A 21161-nucleotide genomic window follows, 5' to 3' on the forward strand; every position below is an offset into this window, starting at 1 on the left:
AGAAAAGAAAAGAAAAGAAAAGAAAAGAAAAGAAAAGAAAAGAAAAAAGAAAAGAAAAGAAAAGAAAAGAAAAGAAAAGAAAAGAAAAGAAAAGAAAAGAAAAGAAAAGAAAAGAAAAGAAAAGAAAAGAAAAGAAAAAGAAAAGAAAAAGAAACTGACTTTCAATGGCTGAGAAGATCATTTTTTAATTTAGATTTCATAAAAATGAACCCCCTTTTCAGTGTTACAGTACGTAAAGATTGCTCAAGAATCCTTGTAACTCTGTGTTGGTTTTTTTTTTTCCCTTCATTAAGAAATCTCAAAGTATTTATTTCCCTTCCATATGAAAAATTGAAGAGGCTAAGAAAGACACACGACCATACAGAATACTCATTTTAACTGCTTGGATGACAAATCCATTGAAATGAACTGGCAAATGCTGCCAAGGGTACAAGAACTCAAACTATTTCTGAATGGAGTGTGAATGCTGCAGGGGGGGAAGCCATTATTAAACGGCATTTTCTGTTTCAAAAAAAGAAAGGAAAAATGAAAGAAATACCCCATTCCCAGGAGAGTCCCTGGTGCTGGCCAATCAGAAATTATCCTACCTCATGTCACCAGCCCCTTGCATTTATATCTTTTAGGGTGACATACTATTGGTTGCTAGTTAGGCTCTATGGGAGGGATTAGTGGCACTCTTTGTGGCTTCCCCTTTAGGTCCTTATTTGGTAGCTGTTGATAGAGCAAGTCTTTCCAGCAGCTGAGCATCTTGACATACATTATTCATTAAGTCCTGGTGTTCAGGAAATATGCATATCCCTAGCTCTTCTGATATTTCTTCAACTCATTCAATATGTCTCTTCAACATTGCCTGTGAGTGCTTGGAATTTTACAAATGGCATTTTTACAATCAGAAGACTACACAGTTGGATTTCATTTCAGAGTGCCTCCTGTGCACACAGTTGCTGAGAACCTGAAGATCAGCAAAAAGAATTAGGAGAGAAGGCATCTTTCTTCTTGAAAGTCTTTTGCGGTATCAGATAGCAAAGAACTGAACAGCTTAGATTTGGTAGTATAGAAAAAAAAAATCAAAAATGCCTGAGGCAAACTATTTACTCTCAGTTTCTTGGGGCTACATAAAGGTAGGATTTTGTTTTACCTTTTAAGAACATTGATTTGCGGTGTGTGATTGCATGATTACTGGATATCACGAGTATTTGCGGATAACAGGGCTATGGGTAATATGCATATAAAGTCAAAAATCAGAAAAGCACGCCTTTGTTCAGCAGTGAGGATGAACTGCACTGTATACAGTCTTTCTTATGTGCTGGAACCTGTAAAATAATGTTGCAGTAGTGGATAATTAGACAGTACACAGTGCCATAGAAATTCAGAAGAGTTTTGTGTTCTTTTATGAAAGATTGCTACAAAAATGTATTTATAGATCTTAAAGGATTAAAAACAAAACAAAACAAAAAAATCACTAAAAACTGAGGCAGCATACAATAGGTTACAGCGTGATTAAAGAGGCTGAGGATAATGGATGAATGCATGACTCATACTGATTTTAACAGCTGAAGAAATGTGAAATTATCAACAGTATGTTTCAGCAGCATTTTCTGTTAGCCTGTGCATGTGTGACAGTTTATTGACTAAAACACAGGGAGACTGAAAATTGTGTTCTTCTAATATTGATCTACATTATTATGTAGAGCAGCTTTGAACTAGCTTGAAGCTGCAGTTGTGCTAAAAAATAGTATTAAATCAGCTTTTATCTCTTTTATGGGAAAGTTTTGCACCAATAAATTAAATCAGTGTGCCAGTTAATGAAATTCACTTAATACCAAGCTAGGCTTGGGCACTGTTTTATCTCTGTTTGTTTATTTGTGCTTAAAAACAAACAGTGATATTTCCATACGGTTAATGAAGCATCATCCTTTGATTGACATGTAGTAATTCTTCCAAATAATCCAGTTTCTCTTTTTTACTGAATTAAATTTAATTAAATCACTAAATATTACAAACAAAATACTCACTGATTTTTTGTATTACTACCTGCCTTTATAATTTATTTGTTTTGAAAGTGGAAGTGTAAAACCCTCATTAGGTCATTGTGTCCGATCAGGTCATTGTGACCATTCTCTGCTACTGCAGAATTGTTACGGTGTATTCTCAAGGATTTTGTTCAGTCATCTGTGAAGAGACTGGATTCTGTTATGCTGACTAGGTGGATTCCTTTCTCGTTTATAAAAAAATAAGATGCAATTATTTTCCATTCAGCTAATAGAAAAGTATTTATTGTAATTTGCTTGGAAATATTTTCTGGATTGCCAGACAGATACTGTGGTGTTCTTTCTTGCTCAATAACAAAAATTAAATCACCAAACTTAAAAAAAAAAAAAAAAAAAAAAAAAAAGAAATCACTGTTACTTACCTTTAAAATGGTTACAGTTATTAATTAAAGCTGAGTAGGCAGCTCAGCAGTGTAGCTGCAGCTGATTACACATGGAAAATATGTCCTCTATTGTATAGACAGTGTCCTATACTTTGTATAGCTAATGATTTCAATATAGAAGTAAAGTAGTACTTAAATACAGTTATAGCATAGTGCTTCCTAAGTTCACAGCATGCATATCTTAGGAAAAATGTGAAGATGTAGAGGAAGATCTACACTTACTGGCAAACAAAATTCAATAATTTAGAATATTTTTGAAATGACAAGAAAGACTGAGGTGTGTTAGGTCATGACATACATTTGCATTCCTTACTATTTATATATTTTACTTACTTGTTTGTGCTTCAGGCTATACTTTATTGTCTTCTTTTAAATTATATTGGAGAGAACGATGGCCTGATGGATGTAAGAGATTGGCTTTCACTGAGTATTGCTTCAATAAACATTAAAAACAGAAACCTGATGAATCTATAAGGCTGGCATATTTTCAGTTATGTATAATAGTTTAGTGTATATATATATATATATAATTTGCATATATATATACACATATATACAGTTAATATATATAGTATGTATAAATAGTACTGTTTGTTTTATTTTGAGTTATGAATGCCTTTCTAAAAAGTAGCTGTTTTGAGGAGAAGGTAGCCTGAGTGAGAGAGGTCCTCTTAGGGTATCTCCACCTAAGGCAGTTCTGCATGCTTCTCCCTATGCAAGTTAACTGCAGACTGTGTATTTATTGAAGCTTTTTGTTACTGAATCAAGGGATGACATTATGCAAAAGATGTAATCAGTAAACTGCATTTATATTAAGTGTGCAGACCAAACTTCTTCATAGCCATGAACTGATTTTCTGGGTAGATCTTTGTGTCTTCAGAGTTGAACATGAAGTTTCCTCTGGCTTACAGATGCTAAGTCTCCCCAAATTATATCAATCTGGTCACCATTTGGGAATAGAGTTACTGCGAAAGACAGTCCAAATTTTTTTACATAACTTTGCTGACATCATCAGAAATCATATCTTTTCCTCCACAGAGTTGTTTATTTATACCATCAATTGGCTGTAATATATTTATACAGTGACATGGACACACAGAGCACAATTGTAGAAGGACTTTAACTACCCAGCTCATTTCTCAGTCTGTAATGTGTTCTTTGAAGATGACTGCTATTTAGAAACCTTTTCTTATCAACACATTTATTCTTATGCATTACAGCTCTCCTGGTATTTTCAGATTTTGTTTCTTTTTTTACTAAACTCTGCTTGTGTGACAGCAGTATTCAGCAGTGAAGAACTGCATAATTGACTTAATGGACATTTTATAGCCTGTTCATTTCCTGAGGGAATTTCCTGGGTGATAGTCAAGGGCAGTTATATTCTAGGGAGGTACAGAAATGTCATTTTTCTAATCTTACAGAACCTAGCATGTAAAATGTGAAAACCTTTCTGAAGAAGAATGCAATATATGCATAACCTTTCCAAAAGCCTCCACTTTCTGCCTATATTGAGCTGACAGTATCGTAATTTAGTTGTATGATGTAAATGTAAATTTGTAACAGCAGGTTGGATCCATTGTGACTGATTCCCTTCAACTAGGAGTGTATGTGCTATTCAGTTTTTAAAAACTCTTAGTTAAAATGTGCTTTACATTTACTATTAATAGCAAGAATTTCTTCATGGTTAGTTTGACTTTTTGTCAAAAAGTGCTAAATGTTACTTCTGAGATGACAAATGATGAGAGTATAGGTAGTCTAGCCAAGTTCCAAGCACTTACAAGAGATGTTTCCTGGATGACTGAAGCAGTGTTGACTCACGGATAAAACAGAAACTCCTCTGATTTGCAGTGAGATCTTGCGGGAGCCACATGAGACTTAGGCAAAGATTTATTCTCAAATAACAGTGCAGGGATACATAAATGTGTGGAAAGCTGATGTTCCTTGAACAAGCAACTGCATAGGGTTTTGCTTAGGCCTGTATAAAGTTTCTGAAGACTTGGTAAAATTAGAGGCTTAGATTTGGTGTATTTTTTCTTCTCCAAAGGAGATTTTAAACATGAAAGGATTAAGTAACATGCAGATATACTGAAACCAGATCGTTTTTTGATTATTTTGCAATATCTCTGTCACTCTTCATTTCTTTTATTTCTCTCATACTTTATTGTTCTTCATCAGAAACAGCTGTCTGCTTACGGTATACAACTTCATATGATTCAGTGTGGATGACAGTCATAAGGTTTAGTCATGTATAATTAGGAAATCAAAGCAGTTTTCTGAACTCCATCTCAGTCCAGATGTTTTCAAATAGTTGTCAGTTAAAACCCATTCAGCAGCAGCACAACCTTTTCCAGGTTTTATGCTGATGGTCTAGCTTATGTGTTCAGGTCGCTTGTGGGTTGATTGGAGGAGGAAAGGCAGGTCTCTGCATCAGACAGAAATGTAGAAGTAGAAGGGACTAGTGTGCCCCATCAAGACTAGTCCTCTGTCGCTGTGAGCAATAAATATTTATTTCAAAATTCCTAGAGAATGTACTACAAGCTCTTCAAGATGATGCCCAGTGCACAGTAAAAAACCCGAAAGCTCAAAAGCCAGAATTGTTCTCAGCACTGGAGAACAACAACACACAGGATATCCTAACCTCTGTGTTTATATGATATTATTCTGTGTAATGTAGAAATAGTCCAAATGCTAAGCTCCAGCTGAGGGCAAAAAGGACTCCCAGTGTTTATTACACTGAACATGCTGGAAAACTTCTAGCTGCTAGTCATTATACAGAGTGTTTAGCACTGAGTGTGAGCATTGCTTGAGAAATGTAATTCTGCAGCATCGCGAGGTACTCCATCCACTTTCTGTAAGTGGAACTAGCCTCCAGTGTTAGGAAGAAAGATATTTTTCTCCCTTTCTGCTCAAAATTAAATATATGAATCAGAGAAAAAAAAAAAATCACTTTTTTTTTTTTTTTTTTTTTTTTTTTTTTAGTCAGGTAGCTGCAGAGGAGGCTTTTATAGATGAGTTCCCAAGTCATACTTATGAGCAGTGGCTAGATGAACCTTTTTTAAAGAGCAGCAGTTGTTTTTCTCTGCAGCTGCAAAAACTGAACATCAGAGTCACCTATGCGGGCATATCAGGAAACAGCTAGATAGACACAGACTTGTGGAGAGGGATCCAGAGACATTAGCAGCATTAAAATTAAGAATGAGAGAAAATTGGGGCAGTAGTAAATATACTGATGACATATCTGGAAGTTAATGCCATTTTGTCAACTTCTGGCATTTGATTATTCCTATACATTTCATGTAAAGTTTCAGGTTCTGAATGTAGTGTGGAGAAAAGTAAGTCTGTGAGATTGTCATTGTGAATTATTTCTCAACTTGGGTGTGTGAAAAAAGCTGTGGACTTAAAGGCATGTTAACAAATTAAAGAAGGGCTTTAAAATGTATTTTCAGGACTTTTAGCACTGTTATGTTATTTTTTTGCAAGGATTGACTCATTTTTAAATATTTATAACATTGGTCACAAACATGTAATGTCACTGTAGAGGACAGTGCTGGTTTCATGCAGAATATGTAGCCATAAAGCTCATAGCTTAAAAAGTGTTTGCAGTATGGTTCAGATTTTCGTAAATCTGTTGAGCTCTTTCTGGCACATGGGTGTGTTTAAGATAAAAATTGTGCCATTGGTATGTGAGAGAAGTAGCATTTGTTGTAGGAGTCTTTGTAGGAGGAAATTCCTGGGCTGATGGCATGTCAAGGTGGCAGGAAAACGCAGTGGCTAATGGTTAGAGAGTTACACTAAAGGCAATTTTTATATGGTGCACTGTGAGCAATACAGTAATTCGTGACTTCCAAAGGCATTGTAAAGAAAATAATATCTTTAGCTGTGCAAAGCCCCTTTGAAGCAAAGGCTTTGATTTCAGTGGGATGAAACGGAAAAGAAATGGATAATGTTTTGTCTAGTGCTTTGTTTAATATATAAAAGAAGAATTTACCAATTTTCTACATAAAGAGAACTTCTACAGGGTTGTATACTGAGGACAGAGATTGCTTAATGTAACAAATAGTCATGACTGGGTGAACAAAGTGGACGATGAGTCTGAAAATAACATAAATTGCTTCACTTTGTTAAGAGAAGACAGGAAACTAATAAAAAATGAGAAGATGGTGAAATAGTAGACTAAGTTCCATTATGACAGATATTGATTTAAACTGGAAGGATTTTTTTTACTGGATTATGGGTATTGCTGAGTTCTATTTATTGGTAATATCAAGACAGGTGTCAGAGCACTGGCACAGGTGTCAGAGCACAGAGGTTGTGGAGTCCCCTTCAGAAATTGCCTGAGTGTGGGCTGGGGCACCCTGCTTTGGCAGCCAGATGAACCTGAGGGATCCCTGCCAACCCCAGCCCTTCTGAGATTCTGCAAGGATGTCTTTTAATCCTGTATTTCTGAATGAATTAAGAAAGAACTATAATGATGCAATTAGCGATTGGTATGCTAATATCCTCTTGCATAAAACAGATTACCTGTGGGACTTGCTATCTCACAGGGAAAACAAGTTTTCATAGATAGCTGTTTTCTGTATCATGTGGGTACTGGAAATTTTCTGAGGCATCAGACAGGGCAAGTCATTGAATTGACAAAAATAATTTTAAGAAAAACATAAGCTTAGTTCTGTTTGTACTGGCGTGTAGGAACTCAGTAAGTTTGATACATTTAAGGAGTGCCATCAAATATATTGTGTAGATCAGTGATGAGGCATGCAGCTTGAACAGTTGTAAAATATATCACCAAAAATGCACAGTAAGTTAATTTATTAGTATGATAAGATATCCTAATAGACAAGGTCTTGTATAAACATGCTTGCATTTTATCTTCAAATTAAAATGAAAACCTGAAAAAAAGATGCACTGTTTGTATTTTTATGCATATGCCTTATAGCTTTCGCTTGAAAGTAAGATCCTGTGCCTAAGTAATTGAATCACTGTTCAGTATTTCTGGGAGTAAAGAATTATATTGTTCAAACCTGGAATAAGGTAGAAAGGAAGAACAAAATTATATGTCATTTTTCCTTTCACTGTTACCTTAATTTAGTGTGTATTCTGACTGTTGTGTCCTTTGCCCTATTACAAGTCAACTGCATTCTCTCATCCTATCTAGAATATGTCTTGATCAGTAATTTACAATTTATTGTTGTTGTTGTTCCTTTCCAGTTTAAACGTATGCTCAACCGGGAGCTTACTCACCTGTCTGAAATGAGCAGATCAGGCAACCAGGTCTCGGAATACATATCGAACACATTTTTAGGTAAGATAGTAATGGGAGCTTTTACCTTTTTGTTTCTTTGTTTTTAAGGCTTTTAAAATTGCATTGCTTTCTGTATTGCTTTCTGTCTTCAGAAGGTGTACATTCAGTATTTCATTGGCCAGTATTTGAGCAGAGTACGGTCGATCCATTCCATCACAGTTCATTTAGTTTGTGTGTGTAGTTCCCTGTAAATGTAGTGACAAATAAATGTTCATCTACATATTGTCATGTAACGTTACAGTGATTGCTACCAAATTAAACAATGAATATATAATGAGAAGTATGTGATATATTAAAAATAGTTCTTCCATTCTGTTTCCCTTATGGCCAGAAGGAAAGTTAGAGCCAAGCGGTTTCAGTGTGCAGAAAGCAGACAATCACAAGTAACCTCATTAAATCTCACAGTTCAGATGCTTTGGTATTCCCTGCCTACCCATGAGAAGGCTGATGAATATGACTAAGTCAACATCTGAGCAGGCAGCTGCCAGGAGAGTTTGTGCAGCTAAAGAGCTTACTCTGTGGGATGCACGCATCAAAAAAGCCTTATTGCAGAATTACAAAGGCTGTGGTTTCTCCTCTATAGTTGCGCAGATCGCAGTGTGTGTATCTTGATAAAACTGGTGAAAAGGAATAAGACTTGGTTCCATACAGCTGATTTTGAACAAGAAATAAAGTAAACAAATCTGCAGTGGTTCATTAAGACTGTGCATGTGAGGGGAGAGACAGCTAGTTATATCTGAATCAGGATAACAAATGTGTTAAGAAGTACTGATCACTCATAGGATCTTTTATTTCTGCCATAGTTGGGACATTTTTTGTGCTGCTTGTCACCATAATCTGAATGGATTGCTTAATGGGCTGGTTCAGATTATCCATGATTGCAGTAGCATGCCTGAGCACTGCACTGCAGCACAGCAGGATTTCTTACATGAAGGAAGTGATGAGCCTCTATTGTAGTGAATTGCTGTCCCTCAGCTTCAGGAGTCCTGGAAATGACAGTGTAATGTTGCCTGAGAAGATGACCTACTTAGGCTAACTGAAAAGATTGAGATACCAGTATCTGCATGTCTTTACTTGAAAACTTAAGGCTCATTTTGACAGGATAAGGAAATGTATTTGTCAGCCTTACAGGATACCTCAGTCTGGGGCAGAAAGAGTGCTGGAGAAGCCATCACTTACAAATTACTGAGCCATGGATATTGTTTTGCAGCTCCATATAAATGAAAACCCATGCTTAAAAACGTAGATGAAGAGGAATACCATGGGGAAAATAACTCCACTAAATCTTATGCTTAAATAAGATGCTCAAATCTAATATTATCAAAATGCGCAGCCTAAATGTGTAGATTCTGAGCAACAATTAAAAGAAGGAAAGCATTCTCTCCGTATATAATTCATATAATATATTAAATTATCTACTAAGACAGTAACTTATCCCTGAACATCTACAGACTCACGTTTGAGATTTAGGAAGGTGTAATGAGAGATTTTCACCAATCTTCAGAATGGATGAACTGCAAATAGAACTATATGACATGTATTAAATTATTTTAATGATAACAAATACATTCCTTTTTAAAGAATTAAAGCTCCTATCTTGAGACTGCTAATATCCAAGCTTTATATTTTTCAGTGTAACTAGCATGTTTTCCTGTGAATAGAAAGTGTAAGAGAACCTGCCAATGAGTATAATATAACCAGGGTCAAAATGGCAAGTTGACTTTTGTGGATATTGGTATGGTCCTGAGACACTTTATCTCATTGTTAGCAAAATACACAGGCAATCCTGTGGAATTCCTTAGCAGATCAAAAGTTGTTCAGACAGACCCTTCCTTTCGCTTGAATTGTTCTGACAGCTCAGCTTATGAATCTCCCTTTGATGAGTCTAAGCATTGTGAATATGACCAAAACCATAAACATCAAAGCATGAACACGAGTCACTGTTCCTCATCTGTTGTCAGTTTGTACCTGTCAACAGCTCCAGTGCTTATCCTACCCCGTTTTTCCTGATTGTCCACATGTGGAGAGCCAAGTGTGGTGGGGCAACCAGGGAACTTGGTGCCGCAGGCTAAATCTTGGTGACATTTCTGCAGTCTCTTCTTTTGCTCTGATTTGTTTGGAATTTGAGGAGTCCAGTAAATGAAGACTGGTAAAGGGTAATTAAAAAGAGAACTGAAAAGGGGAAAAGTAACAAGCTAGAAATTAAGAATGGACCAGCTACTTTCATCTGGTTTCAAAGCCTTTATTGTAGATGACCATTGCAAGAAGAATAAAACAGACATATATTTTTTAAGAGCCCTGACTTTTTTTTATTGTTTTTGTTTCTTCTAAGAAATGAAATCCCGGTTTTCCTTCTGGAGTCTCACATTAGAAGTATGTCCCTGATATTCCTGGTTTTGCTGTGAGGTTTCTTAAGGGGTAGAAAACGTGCAGATATATTTTATCAGATAAGAGATGATTTAGAGGAAGTATTAAAGCGCCACATTTAAACACAACATGAATGAAATGAACAAAAATTTGTGCAAAATACTAGCAGTTTTGGCAGGAAATCTCTCTGTTGCCCTAACTTGGGTTTCACTGGAGACCACAAAGTCTGCAGTGCTCTATACCCCCATGGTGTTTCTGCAATGATCATCTGGCAATGGCCTACAGATACTTTACTCTGCCTTTAATCTTTGACAGCATGGTAGAAAGTTCTACTGGCACATACGTTGATGAGGTATATGAAGTTATGCCACTGATTCTGCTGCTAAAGCAAAAACTCAGTAGAAAATGCTGTGGTTTTTTTTTAGCAGAATAGACTTTTTGTCAGAAATACTGTATTTATAGGTGCTATAAATTGTAAGAGAAAAAAGCTGCACTGCTGATGTGAGCTGCTTTCCCATGCAAACCATTTGTTGATATGGCTCCACCAGCAAAAGCCTTTCTGTGTTGTACAAGGTCTTAGCACAAACAGCTGTCAGGTCCTTGGAGTCCTGAGATATATATATGGTCTTAATTTTTTGGTGTTTTTTTTTATTTTCCAGAAAAGAAGGAATTTTAAATTTTCTTGGCAAATGAAAATACAGTCTTCTGCTAATCTGTAGTAACCCGTTTTAAATTAAACAACTAACCCTGTTCTGCGGTAGTGCTGAGGATGCAGGGGAAGTGGAAATAAGACAGTCACAAGTCATATTTGAAGCCAGTTCAGAGATGATGCAGTTTATGATGCATAGTTCTGCTTTACTGATGTCCAGATCTATGTTTATCTTGTTTCTTGTTATTACTGCTCTCAGTGTGAAGTATCTGCTGCAAAATCTACCGTGGCAATTATAAGTTCTGTTAAATTTAATGAATGTTTAATGAAACTTAACAGTGAAGTGGACAAGAATATTTTTAATTCATTTCAAAAATATTTTTCTTCATTCTTTTGAAGATAAACAACATGAAGTTGAAATCCCTTCTCCGACACAAAAAGAGAAAGAGAAAAAGAAGAGACCAATGTCTCAGATCAGTGGAGTCAAAAAACTGATGCACAGCTCCAGTTTAACCAATTCCAGTATTCCCAGGTTTGGAGTTAAAACAGACCAAGAAGATGTTCTTGCCAAGGTAGGGAATATTTAAATATTTGAATTTAAACCACTGAACTAAAAATAGAGAACTTATTCCATCCTCTGCTTATAACCGTGATTTCAAGCTATAGCAGTAAAGGATGATCTCACTTAAATATAAATCCAGTGAAGCGGAAAAGTAACAAGTGAAATCAGAACCAGGCCTTGAGGGTTGATTTCCACATGAACAGGATTTCAGCAGGAATACTAGCTGCCTGGAAATGGGATGTAAATTAGCAGTTGTGGATACAGTAATAGTGCTGCATATTCCTAAACAATAGCTGAGGAATTAAGAGTGAACTGGTATACAGTCAGAGGAATGAAAACATGTAGCAGCCATATGTTCTTCAAAAATGCACAACTGCGTGTAGCATTAGAGCTATTGCTGGAAGTCCTGTCATTTGCTCTGTCATTTCATGCACATCTGTTTTTAGGGACACTTCCTGTGATTTTGCATCGGTAACTATATGGCAATGATGTAAAACTAGTATAAAGTGATTATTCAATCAATTTTAGATGTTTGCTTTTGGAAATATGCCTCTCTGTATGTTCCCAGGAAGCCCCCACTTCATATGAACCATCAATCCATTGCTGAGATGTGGGGAGATGGCAGCAATTCACCCCCTCCTTGAACCCACCAGGCGTGAGATGGAAAGTGTGTCAGTTTTTTCAAGATATTGTACCATTTCTCCTTCTGTAGCATTCCACTTAAAAGTGGCACTCCTTGCCTAGTAGGTTAGAATCAGGAAAGATGGTAGCTGCAAATGAAACTATTTCAAGGTTACTAGCAACAACTTTCCCCCTTGCAAAGTTTAGCATACAATATTTACAGGGCCTCTACAGCAGCCTTTGCATTATCATGGATCTGCTGTTTGTGAGTGTTTCAACTGAAAAATGCTGGAGTCCTGTATGTTAAGATTTCAGCATTGATTCTTGCTCAATTCTGTTCTAGGAACTAGAAGATGTGAACAAATGGGGCCTTCAGGTTTTCAGGGTAGCAGAGCTATCTGGAAACAGACCTTTGACAGTCATCATGCACACCGTTTTTCAGGCAAGTAGGAGCAGTCTTGCAGTTTTGTGCTTATTTCAGAAATTTTTGTTGGAGTTGGTAATCTGAATTGTTTCTCTTTTCCCTTTCTAGGAACGAGATCTGTTAAAAACATTTAAAATTCCAGTGGATACTTTAATAACTTACCTGATGACCCTAGAAGACCACTACCATGCAGATGTAGCATATCACAATAACATACATGCTGCAGATGTTGTTCAGTCAACCCATGTTCTGCTGTCAACCCCAGCATTGGAGGTAAATTATGCTTCAGTGGGAAAGAGACAAACGAGAGAAAAGGACATACTAATACCCTATGCAACTAAATGAGAAAGACTTTAGCTTCTGCAATGTTTTTTCAAAAGAAATTTTGATGTTTCTTTCATGAATTACACTCTTTAAAAGATACTTTCTGAGGATCAAGATTTATTTACCAATAAATATTATGCAGAACGTGTCATATTTTTCTTAAAATCATGATCTAATACTTGCAGATATACTTTATATAAGTATATACTTTATAACTTTTTCTACTGTCTCATTATTAACTGCCTCCTCTTCCATCATTATTTCACTTTTGGGACTCCCACTCACTACAGTGAAATTGCTTAGAAAAGATGAGGGTATAGTGGGCTTTACTCAGTAGAGCCATTTGTTTTTTGTTTTGAATTTGTGCATGCTTGTACTGGCTATGGAAGGCTGTTTAGCTATTTCTGTGTTTATTGTCAAGCAGATTGGAGCACATGCTAAATTTTCTCTGGATTATCTAATTTTTTTCATAAAAAAAGTGATAGGGGTGCAGCCCTCATTACATCAAGCACTGACATATCCCAGTGAGGTGCTGGAAAAAGGAATGTAAAGCAAGCAGGTGAACGAAGGCTTTGTCCTCATTTTCAAAGATGGACTGCATTTTAATTCCTTTTCATTGCAACCAATCTTTCAAATTACTGAATTCCTCTGCTCTACTTTCCTCTTAATGGGAGGGCCATCATTGGATCTTAACACAGTTGGCAAAGATCCTTAAAGTCTCAGGAGTTCTCTTGAGAAAGATTTTAATCATCTCCAAAGGAACATGAGACTATGTTCTTAAATCACTCTGACTTTACTAAACAGCTGAGCTGATTGTAAGGTCCTTTTTTTTTTCTTTCTGTTAATTAATCATCTGTTTCTTATGGCCTTGTTCTCTGAAGCTTTGTGAAGTAAAATCTGCCCAATGCCATTGCTGACCTATGTATTTCAGTGTTGTTGATCAGTTATGAAAGCCATTATATAACTTGAAAGCTTGTGACAGAAGGAGCATGGGCTCAGTAACATAATGGATCCCTTGCAGTTCTTGCTCCCTACCTTTCTGATAATCTCATATGGAATAAAAATCAATAAATGTTAAGTAAGATATCTTAGTAGTTTATCACCATTTCTTCTCACATCACTGAGGAGATGTTCTTTCTTCAAGTGCAGGAGTATGTGTTGTTTGTGTAATGTAGGCTGGAATTTTTAGCTTGAGTTTCTACTATAAATCAGAAATCTAAATCTGTAATTAATGATCTAATAGAAATGGACTTATTTGCAGACTGAAACTGAAAAATACTTCAGTTATCGAATTTAGTGAAGCTGTCAATGTGAAATAAGGATAGTTTTACTTTGGGCAACCTTGAAAATTTTATGAAATTCTACATGACTGATGATTTACAAAAGGTTTTAGTAACCTATATGTAAAATATATTGAGATTCCTGATGCATTTCAAATGTGTTTTGCTTGTTCAGTCAGATCTAGATTCAAAGTTGAGTTTTTTTGGTTTTTGTTTTGTTTTGGTTTGTTTTTTTACTGAAAACAGTTTTTCATTTATTAGTGATTGTCATTTCTGTTTCATGGTTTTCTAGGCTGTGTTCACTGATTTGGAGATTCTTGCAGCAATTTTTGCCAGTGCAATACATGATGTAGATCATCCTGGGGTTTCAAACCAGTTTCTTATCAACACAAGTAAGTTTCATGTTCAGTGGTTTTCTCAAGAATTTGCTGCAAAATCTGTACTTAGCACCTGAAAAATATGCAGTTAACTCCTTGTTTGTTTGCATCTGTACCTTCCTTCATTAAACAGGTAGATGTTTATATATAAAACTGAATACTATTTTATATTATCTGTTACTTCAGACATAAAATACGCGTAGTATCCACCAGTAGAATTAAGATATGAAGTATAATTCTGGCACTGTTTCAGTGTATTGGATATTGTCTCTTTCCTAGAAGTTAGTTAGTTTGTTTAAATTAATTAGATAAAGTTGTGGAAGATAAAGGAAGATTAGAAAAAAGAGCGGTTATGTTGGAATCATACATTATGACCAAGGATAGCCATACTTTTTGAAAAAAATATAGAAAATAAGTTTCTTTTTAGAAAACAGATCACCAAGACCATCTCTGCCTCTCCCCAGCTGTTGTGCTTATTTTCTCATCTTGACACAGTCATGCCTCTCGGACTGAATTTTCTCAGCCTACCCCTGCAAACTGTAGCAAATCTCTTTTTTGTCAGTCTAGATTGTGCTCTGTGTATGGAGGAAAATAAACTAACGAAGTGAGATCCTAATGCCATCTCCAGATTTGTTGTTTTTCTGCATTTTTCATGGCTGTTCTGTGCAGCATCGCATGGATTACTTCCTCTCTTTTATCTTCTGCTCAAAAAGCACTGCGAGTCTCATTGAGTACAGCAGTGGCATATTTACTGAATGGCTTCTTGCCACCTGTAATTTGCTTTGATTACAGTGTGGGTACCATGCTGTCAGTCAGTGCAAGTTCTATCTTAAAATATTATTTATTTTGACATCCTTTGTCTTCTCCTTTTACTAACCCAGAAGTACAGAATTGAAAATAATGCGAAATATCCAAGCACATAAGAAGAAAAAGCTACATAAATGAGAACACATGTAGGGTTTTGTGTTTGACCCATGCGGTTTGCACATTCATAGGCACTGTCATTTAGGCACATGCGTGAATCTGTTCCTCTGGTTCTAAAATAGTATGACCTCATATCAACAGGATAGTCTGAAGAAGGGAGATCCTGTTCTGACTCATTGCTGCTGTACATTCAGATAACACTTCCAGTCTAGCCTGCATCTAATTTTATTTGCCTGAATGGCCTGAGGGCTACCCTGTAGTGAAATTCAATTTGGTGACTAATCTACAAGGTAGAGGAGATCCCTGTGTTGGTAACAAGTGCAGTTCAGCAGTGTGGTGCAGAAATGTAGTAAACCAGGCACTGTGCATGAAACTGTGGTGTCCAAATTCTTTCATTTTTAATAGAAATTGGATATCAGGTGATATCTGTGGCTCTGAGGTGCTATGTGGAAAGTTTTTTTTTGAATGTTATTTAAGTTAGCAGTAAGAATGGCTAGATGGGGGGGACCAGAATTGCTATGTGAAACTCACCTTTAGGCAGATGGTTGAAATTCAGCTGAATTAGCAGTAATTTTGGTTTAGCAGCTTAGAAGAAATGTCCTGTCCCTCTCTGTTCAGCTTTAGATAGAGAAGGCTTTTATGTAAATCAAGTAGTGTCACCAGCTGGAACTACTGTTGCCAAGCTCAAAGGAAATGGGATTTTTGTCGCTTGAGTTGTTACATATATGAACCATATGAGCAGAGACAGACAAAGACCATTTAATTTAGGTTTGTTTAGGTATCTACTAACTGACGTTTTCAATGAGAGCTTGAGAATCAGTGATGACATGGATTATACACATACAAAATTTCTCAAATCTGAGATTTTTCTAACCTCCACAAGATCATTTTCTTCCACTTAGGTTTAAGTTTTCCAATGAAACTTAGAAAGTATTAGCATTTCACTAAGAATTGTGCAAATACTTAAGCTTAATTGATCTCCAGTTACCTTAATTATGTACTTATTTCCATATTTCACATTATTTTTTATAACTATTTATATGTGATATTTATAAATATTGCTTCCCTTTTTCAAAGTTTAAGGTCTATTTACAAAGCTGTCCAAAAATGTGATCCCTCAGAAATACTATTAAAATATAAACAGATATGGATTGTATTAGTGACAGGGTAGATAACTATTTGATCATTTTAAGCTTGCCCTTTCAGACAAATAGTCTTGAAGGTTACAGTGTGCTACAAAGTTTACCAACAAGATGAACTTTCTTCCATTTCCACCTCCGTTACGTAGTTAAACACGTTTTAGCTCAGTCTGTAATTCCAGCCCTTCTGAAGCAGTTCAGCAATGATAAATGCTTTGCAGATGGAGTAGCTTTCAGGATGCTATTTGGAAGGAAGATAAACTGCTACCTGTCCTCTTTGTAAGAAAAATGATAAGTAGGCAAGCTCTATAAGTATTCTGTGAAAGAGATACAATTTGACAAATTTGCTTTCTTTTTCCTTTTACTATTACATTTTTGCTGCCGTCAAGATAAGGGAAGGTAGAGGAAGATTTTCTCAGTTTATGAGATCAATAGGTTCAGGACAAGTGAGGAAGACAGCAGGAGAATACGTAATGAAACTAATGAAATCTGAAGAGCAGGGCTTTTATAGGCACCCCACTGAGCCAGAGGAATTTTGAAACAAAGCTGTGATAAAGGAAGATAAAGCGACAGGGTTTAGAACAGACTTGCATATGGTTAGATTTCAGATAGAACAACTAAGAAATAGAAATTAATGTCAGCACTTCACAAGCGTAATTGTATAAAAAGTATGTCTTTTTGATAATAGATTCATTTTCAAGCCAACCTGGCTGTGTGGTGTCCCTGTGTGAAACCTAAATCTGTGTAGAAAATTGTCTTAACTGCCTTTATTTGTCAAAGCTGACTGTTCAAACTGTTTGTATATGCCTCAGTACAGGCATTGCTAAGAAGGGATATGAGTTCCACTTGCTCCTGCAACTACCTGAATGACTGACTGAAGAACAGTTTTGTTGGAGATAGCAGCATTTTGGCATCAGGAGTTAAACATACTCAAATATGAGGCTGTAGACAAGGCCACTGCTTGCATTTTCAAACCACACAGAAATGTATTACTGTCCTATGAATCTTCTCTACAGACGTCCTGTTCTCATAGACTAATGACCCCTAGGCCTACTTATGTGATAACTGCAGAAGTACATTGGAAACCAAGATACATGCTCTTTGCTTGATCTGCAGCAAAGCTTCAGCTGTGTATTCCCAGATCTGAGTAGCTGATAGATACAACTTCACTTAAATAATTGAATTTTTGCACACATGGTGGCAACAAAGACAGGACTAGAAGAAAAAAACATTAGAATGTGCTTTAGTTTGTGCATTTTTGTATAATATTTTCCATATTGTTTCGTGTGTAGATGAAAAGGTATTCTGAAAAATATCTTCCTTGTGTTGTTTTCTAACTCACCATTCCAGCACACTGCACTGCAAGGCTGGCTTTTTTCCAGCATACTTTTCCTTGATTGTTAAGATATTCAGTTAATTCTGTAAGTTTTGGTTCTGTGGGAACTACAGGAAGTCTGTTACTGAAAGCTCATCTGTAAATCTTGTTAGGAATGTAATGAGTTTGAAAAATCATAAGGGATTTAGTGGAAATAAAGATTTTAGTAACGTTCTACCCTATGACTATTATTGCAGATTCTGAACTTGCTTTGATGTACAATGACTCATCAGTACTGGAGAATCATCACTTAGCTGTGGGTTTCAAGCTGCTCCAGGAAGAAAATTGTGACATTTTCCAGAATTTGACCAAAAAACAGAGGCAGTCATTAAGGAAAATGGTCATTGACATTGTGAGTTCTGTTTTAGAGCCTTTTTTCCTCAGAGCCAGTGAAATAAATGGTAAAACACAGTCTCATTTTACATGATGTTAGATCTATAATCAATGAAATCAAAATTTGAAGTTTTATTCTGTGTTGTCCAAACATAAGTAGTGAGTTCTTTTCAATTTGAATTACTGACTCTACCTTTTTAGAAGGTACACAGTCCTGGTTCAAGCTGTTTCATAATTGATGTGTAAGTCTGCTATTACACGACCATAGTTACAAATTTTCTACTGAATTGATGATGGACACTAGTGGCACATGGGACTCAGACTTCTGTAGTATACTCAAATTCAGGCACAGAAGTTACATTTTTTCCCTGAGAATAGTTTGTTGCTGCATCCAAAGGCTTTTTTAAAGTCAGTAGAATAATTTACGTAATACTCATTTATCCATTCTTTCTCTTTTATTGTTTATTTCAAGGTCCTTGCTACAGACATGTCTAAGCATATGAATCTTTTGGCTGATTTAAAAACTATGGTTGAAACCAAAAAAGTGACAAGTTCTGGTGTCCTACTTCTTGATAACTATTCAGATAGGATTCAGGTAAGAAAACTCATCTTCAAAGAGTCATTTGTATTAATTTCTGTTAATAACTTTTGCCTACAAACCCCCAGTGTGGATTAGGTCAGCTGTCCATTTTCACACATTTTATGACTCGTTCTTTTCCCTCTTTCGACTTACATGTTTCTTACATGTGACATATTCCATTACATACTGAGTGATACGGTGGAAAAGTACTTGTAGACTGGTTTTGGTTTTGCCCTATTGTTCAAATTACCAACATCTCATTGGTCTTTCTCTGAAATATTTTCTGTCTCTTACATAGGCAGAAGCAGCAGAAGTGAGGTAATTCATAGCTATTACTGCAAGTGTGAAAAACATCCAAATACTGAGTTTTGCTGTTCAGAATAGATCTTGCACTACATGTATTTTCATGATTCTGCTTCACAGCCACCAAATGTGTAAATGGAAAAGGAACTGTTTTTCTTTAGTGTAATAACACAGCAGGTGTTCAATCTATTTTAGGTTCTTCAGAATATGGTGCACTGTGCAGATCTCAGCAATCCAACTAAGCCACTCCATCTCTACCGCCAATGGACAGACAGAATAATGGAGGAATTCTTCCGCCAAGGAGATCGGGAAAGAGAGAGAGGAATGGAGATAAGTCCCATGTGTGATAAGCACAATGCATCTGTAGAAAAATCACAGGTAATTGATTTGGTATGCCTTTCTTGGGAAAAGAATGTCCAAAGCCATTCTTTATATTTCGGTATGTTTCTGAAAGTGGTATTTCTTCCCCTCTCTCCCCCTACTTCTCCCCACAGTTAATTAATTCAGCTCCTGTGTAGCAAGTGAGGGGAGCTGAGGTTCTTACTGTGGAAACAGTGCATAGCACTGTGCTTGTTGAAGGAATTCCATCGCTATTGTGATCTGCAATGAAGCACTGGCTTCAGTAAAGAATATTTTATAGCTGCTCATTTAGGATTTCTTCCAAAAGCAGAATTAAATATGAAACAGCTGTTTGGCTTGCTAGATGCAGTGGAATCATTTGCAAAGAACAATTACTGTGAAAACAAATCCTTTCCAAGTCTATATCCAGAATTCTGAATGAGGCATCTGAAATGCTAAAAGACCCTGTTCTCTGCATAGAACAGCAAGGGTTACTTTCAGACACCTTAAGAGCAGTGTGTCTAGTGTCTCTTACTAGAGTTATCTTTCTCAGACATTATGTTCTGTTTATTTTTGACTGCATAAATACCCAAAGCTTCTATGCAGTAAATAGATTAAATGACTGTGACTTATATGCATGGTTTATTATTTCTTTGTGAATAAGATCTCACCCTGATTTTGTACTACTTGAAATAGGTGGGCTTTATTGACTACATTGTTCATCCTCTGTGGGAGACATGGGCAGATCTTGTTCACCCGGATGCCCAGGATATCTTAGATACACTGGAGGACAACCGAGAATGGTACCAGAGCACAATTCCTCAGAGTCCCTCTCCTGCACCTGAAGACCAGGAGGAGGGTAGGAGACAGGGCCAGACTGAAAAATTCCAGTTTGAACTAACACTGGAGGAAGATGGTGAGTCAGACACTGAAAAGGACAGTGGAAGTCAAGTAGAAGAAGACACCAGCTGCAGTGACTCAAAGACCCTTTGCACCCAGGATTCAGAATCTACTGAAATTCCTCTTGATGAGCAAGTAGGGGAAGAAGTAGAAGAGGAGGAGAATCAGACAGAAGCTTGTGTAGTAGACCATTCTTCTGACACGTAACGATGAGGACATAGCTTGTTTCTTTCTTGCCCTCTCCCTTTTTCTTTCTCTTTCTCTCTCTCTTTTTTGTGGTTTTTTGTTTGTTTGTTGTTGCTGTTGTTGTTATTGTTATTGTTGTTGTTGTTGTTGTTGTTGTTGTTGTTTTAATTAGGTAATGGTTTAAAGTGTATGTCGTATGCTATCACCATGATCACAACTCACTGTCATCAGCCAGGATGTTTGTTGATCAAAACTGACCTTGGTGACTCAGTTTGGCACTCAGGAATATTGTAACCAGAATCTTCACCTTCATTGCATCAGAAAGCAGGGGAGAGAACATTGATAAACTACGTTTTAATAAGCTCTCCATTTCGCAAATTTGATTAAATAAAGCAAATGTTTTCACAGGAGCGCCACCTGAATGCTGGTATACTTTGGTAGTTTTTGATTTTATTTTACTTCACAAGCTAAGCATTGGATAATGTTCATCATCAGAGGAAACAGAAAGAAAATAAACTGAGGTTCCTGCTGGAAAACAAATGCACACAAACGATGGGATACAACATGAATCTGTATAAGACGAATCTGTCACCAATAGGAAGATGAGCTGTGGAAATTACATGATTTTCTAACTTCAAGTCTTCCTGATGAGTGACTGAAAAAAGTGTGACACGGTGGGTTGCACAAAACTCTGCATTTTGTATAATATGTAAAAGTGATCTTTTGTAGAGCTAACTTTTAT

At 36.4% G+C, this 21161-nt stretch overlaps 1 protein-coding gene across 1 annotated transcript; it reads left to right on the forward strand.

Annotated features, from left to right (window-relative positions):
- Positions 1 to 192: 192 nt before the first annotated feature.
- LOC122182102 (cAMP-specific 3',5'-cyclic phosphodiesterase 4D) lies at positions 193 to 20529 on the forward strand. The gene is made up of 10 exons (XM_042875096.1): positions 193 to 1121; positions 7643 to 7736; positions 11152 to 11324; positions 12279 to 12377; positions 12468 to 12632; positions 14256 to 14355; positions 17976 to 18130; positions 18584 to 18706; positions 19190 to 19372; positions 20030 to 20529. Exons 1-10 carry the CDS (start codon positions 1074 to 1076, stop codon positions 20438 to 20440), a joined length of 1551 nt encoding a protein of 516 aa, XP_042731030.1. The 5' UTR covers positions 193 to 1073; the 3' UTR covers positions 20441 to 20529.
- The last annotated feature ends 632 nt before the right edge of the window (positions 20530 to 21161 follow it).

Source organism: Lagopus leucura, unplaced genomic scaffold (genome assembly GCF_019238085.1).
Source record: "Lagopus leucura isolate 7727_CA_CO unplaced genomic scaffold, USGS_WTPT01 Super-Scaffold_100014, whole genome shotgun sequence".
NCBI classification, from domain to species: Eukaryota; Metazoa; Chordata; class Aves; order Galliformes; family Phasianidae; genus Lagopus; species Lagopus leucura.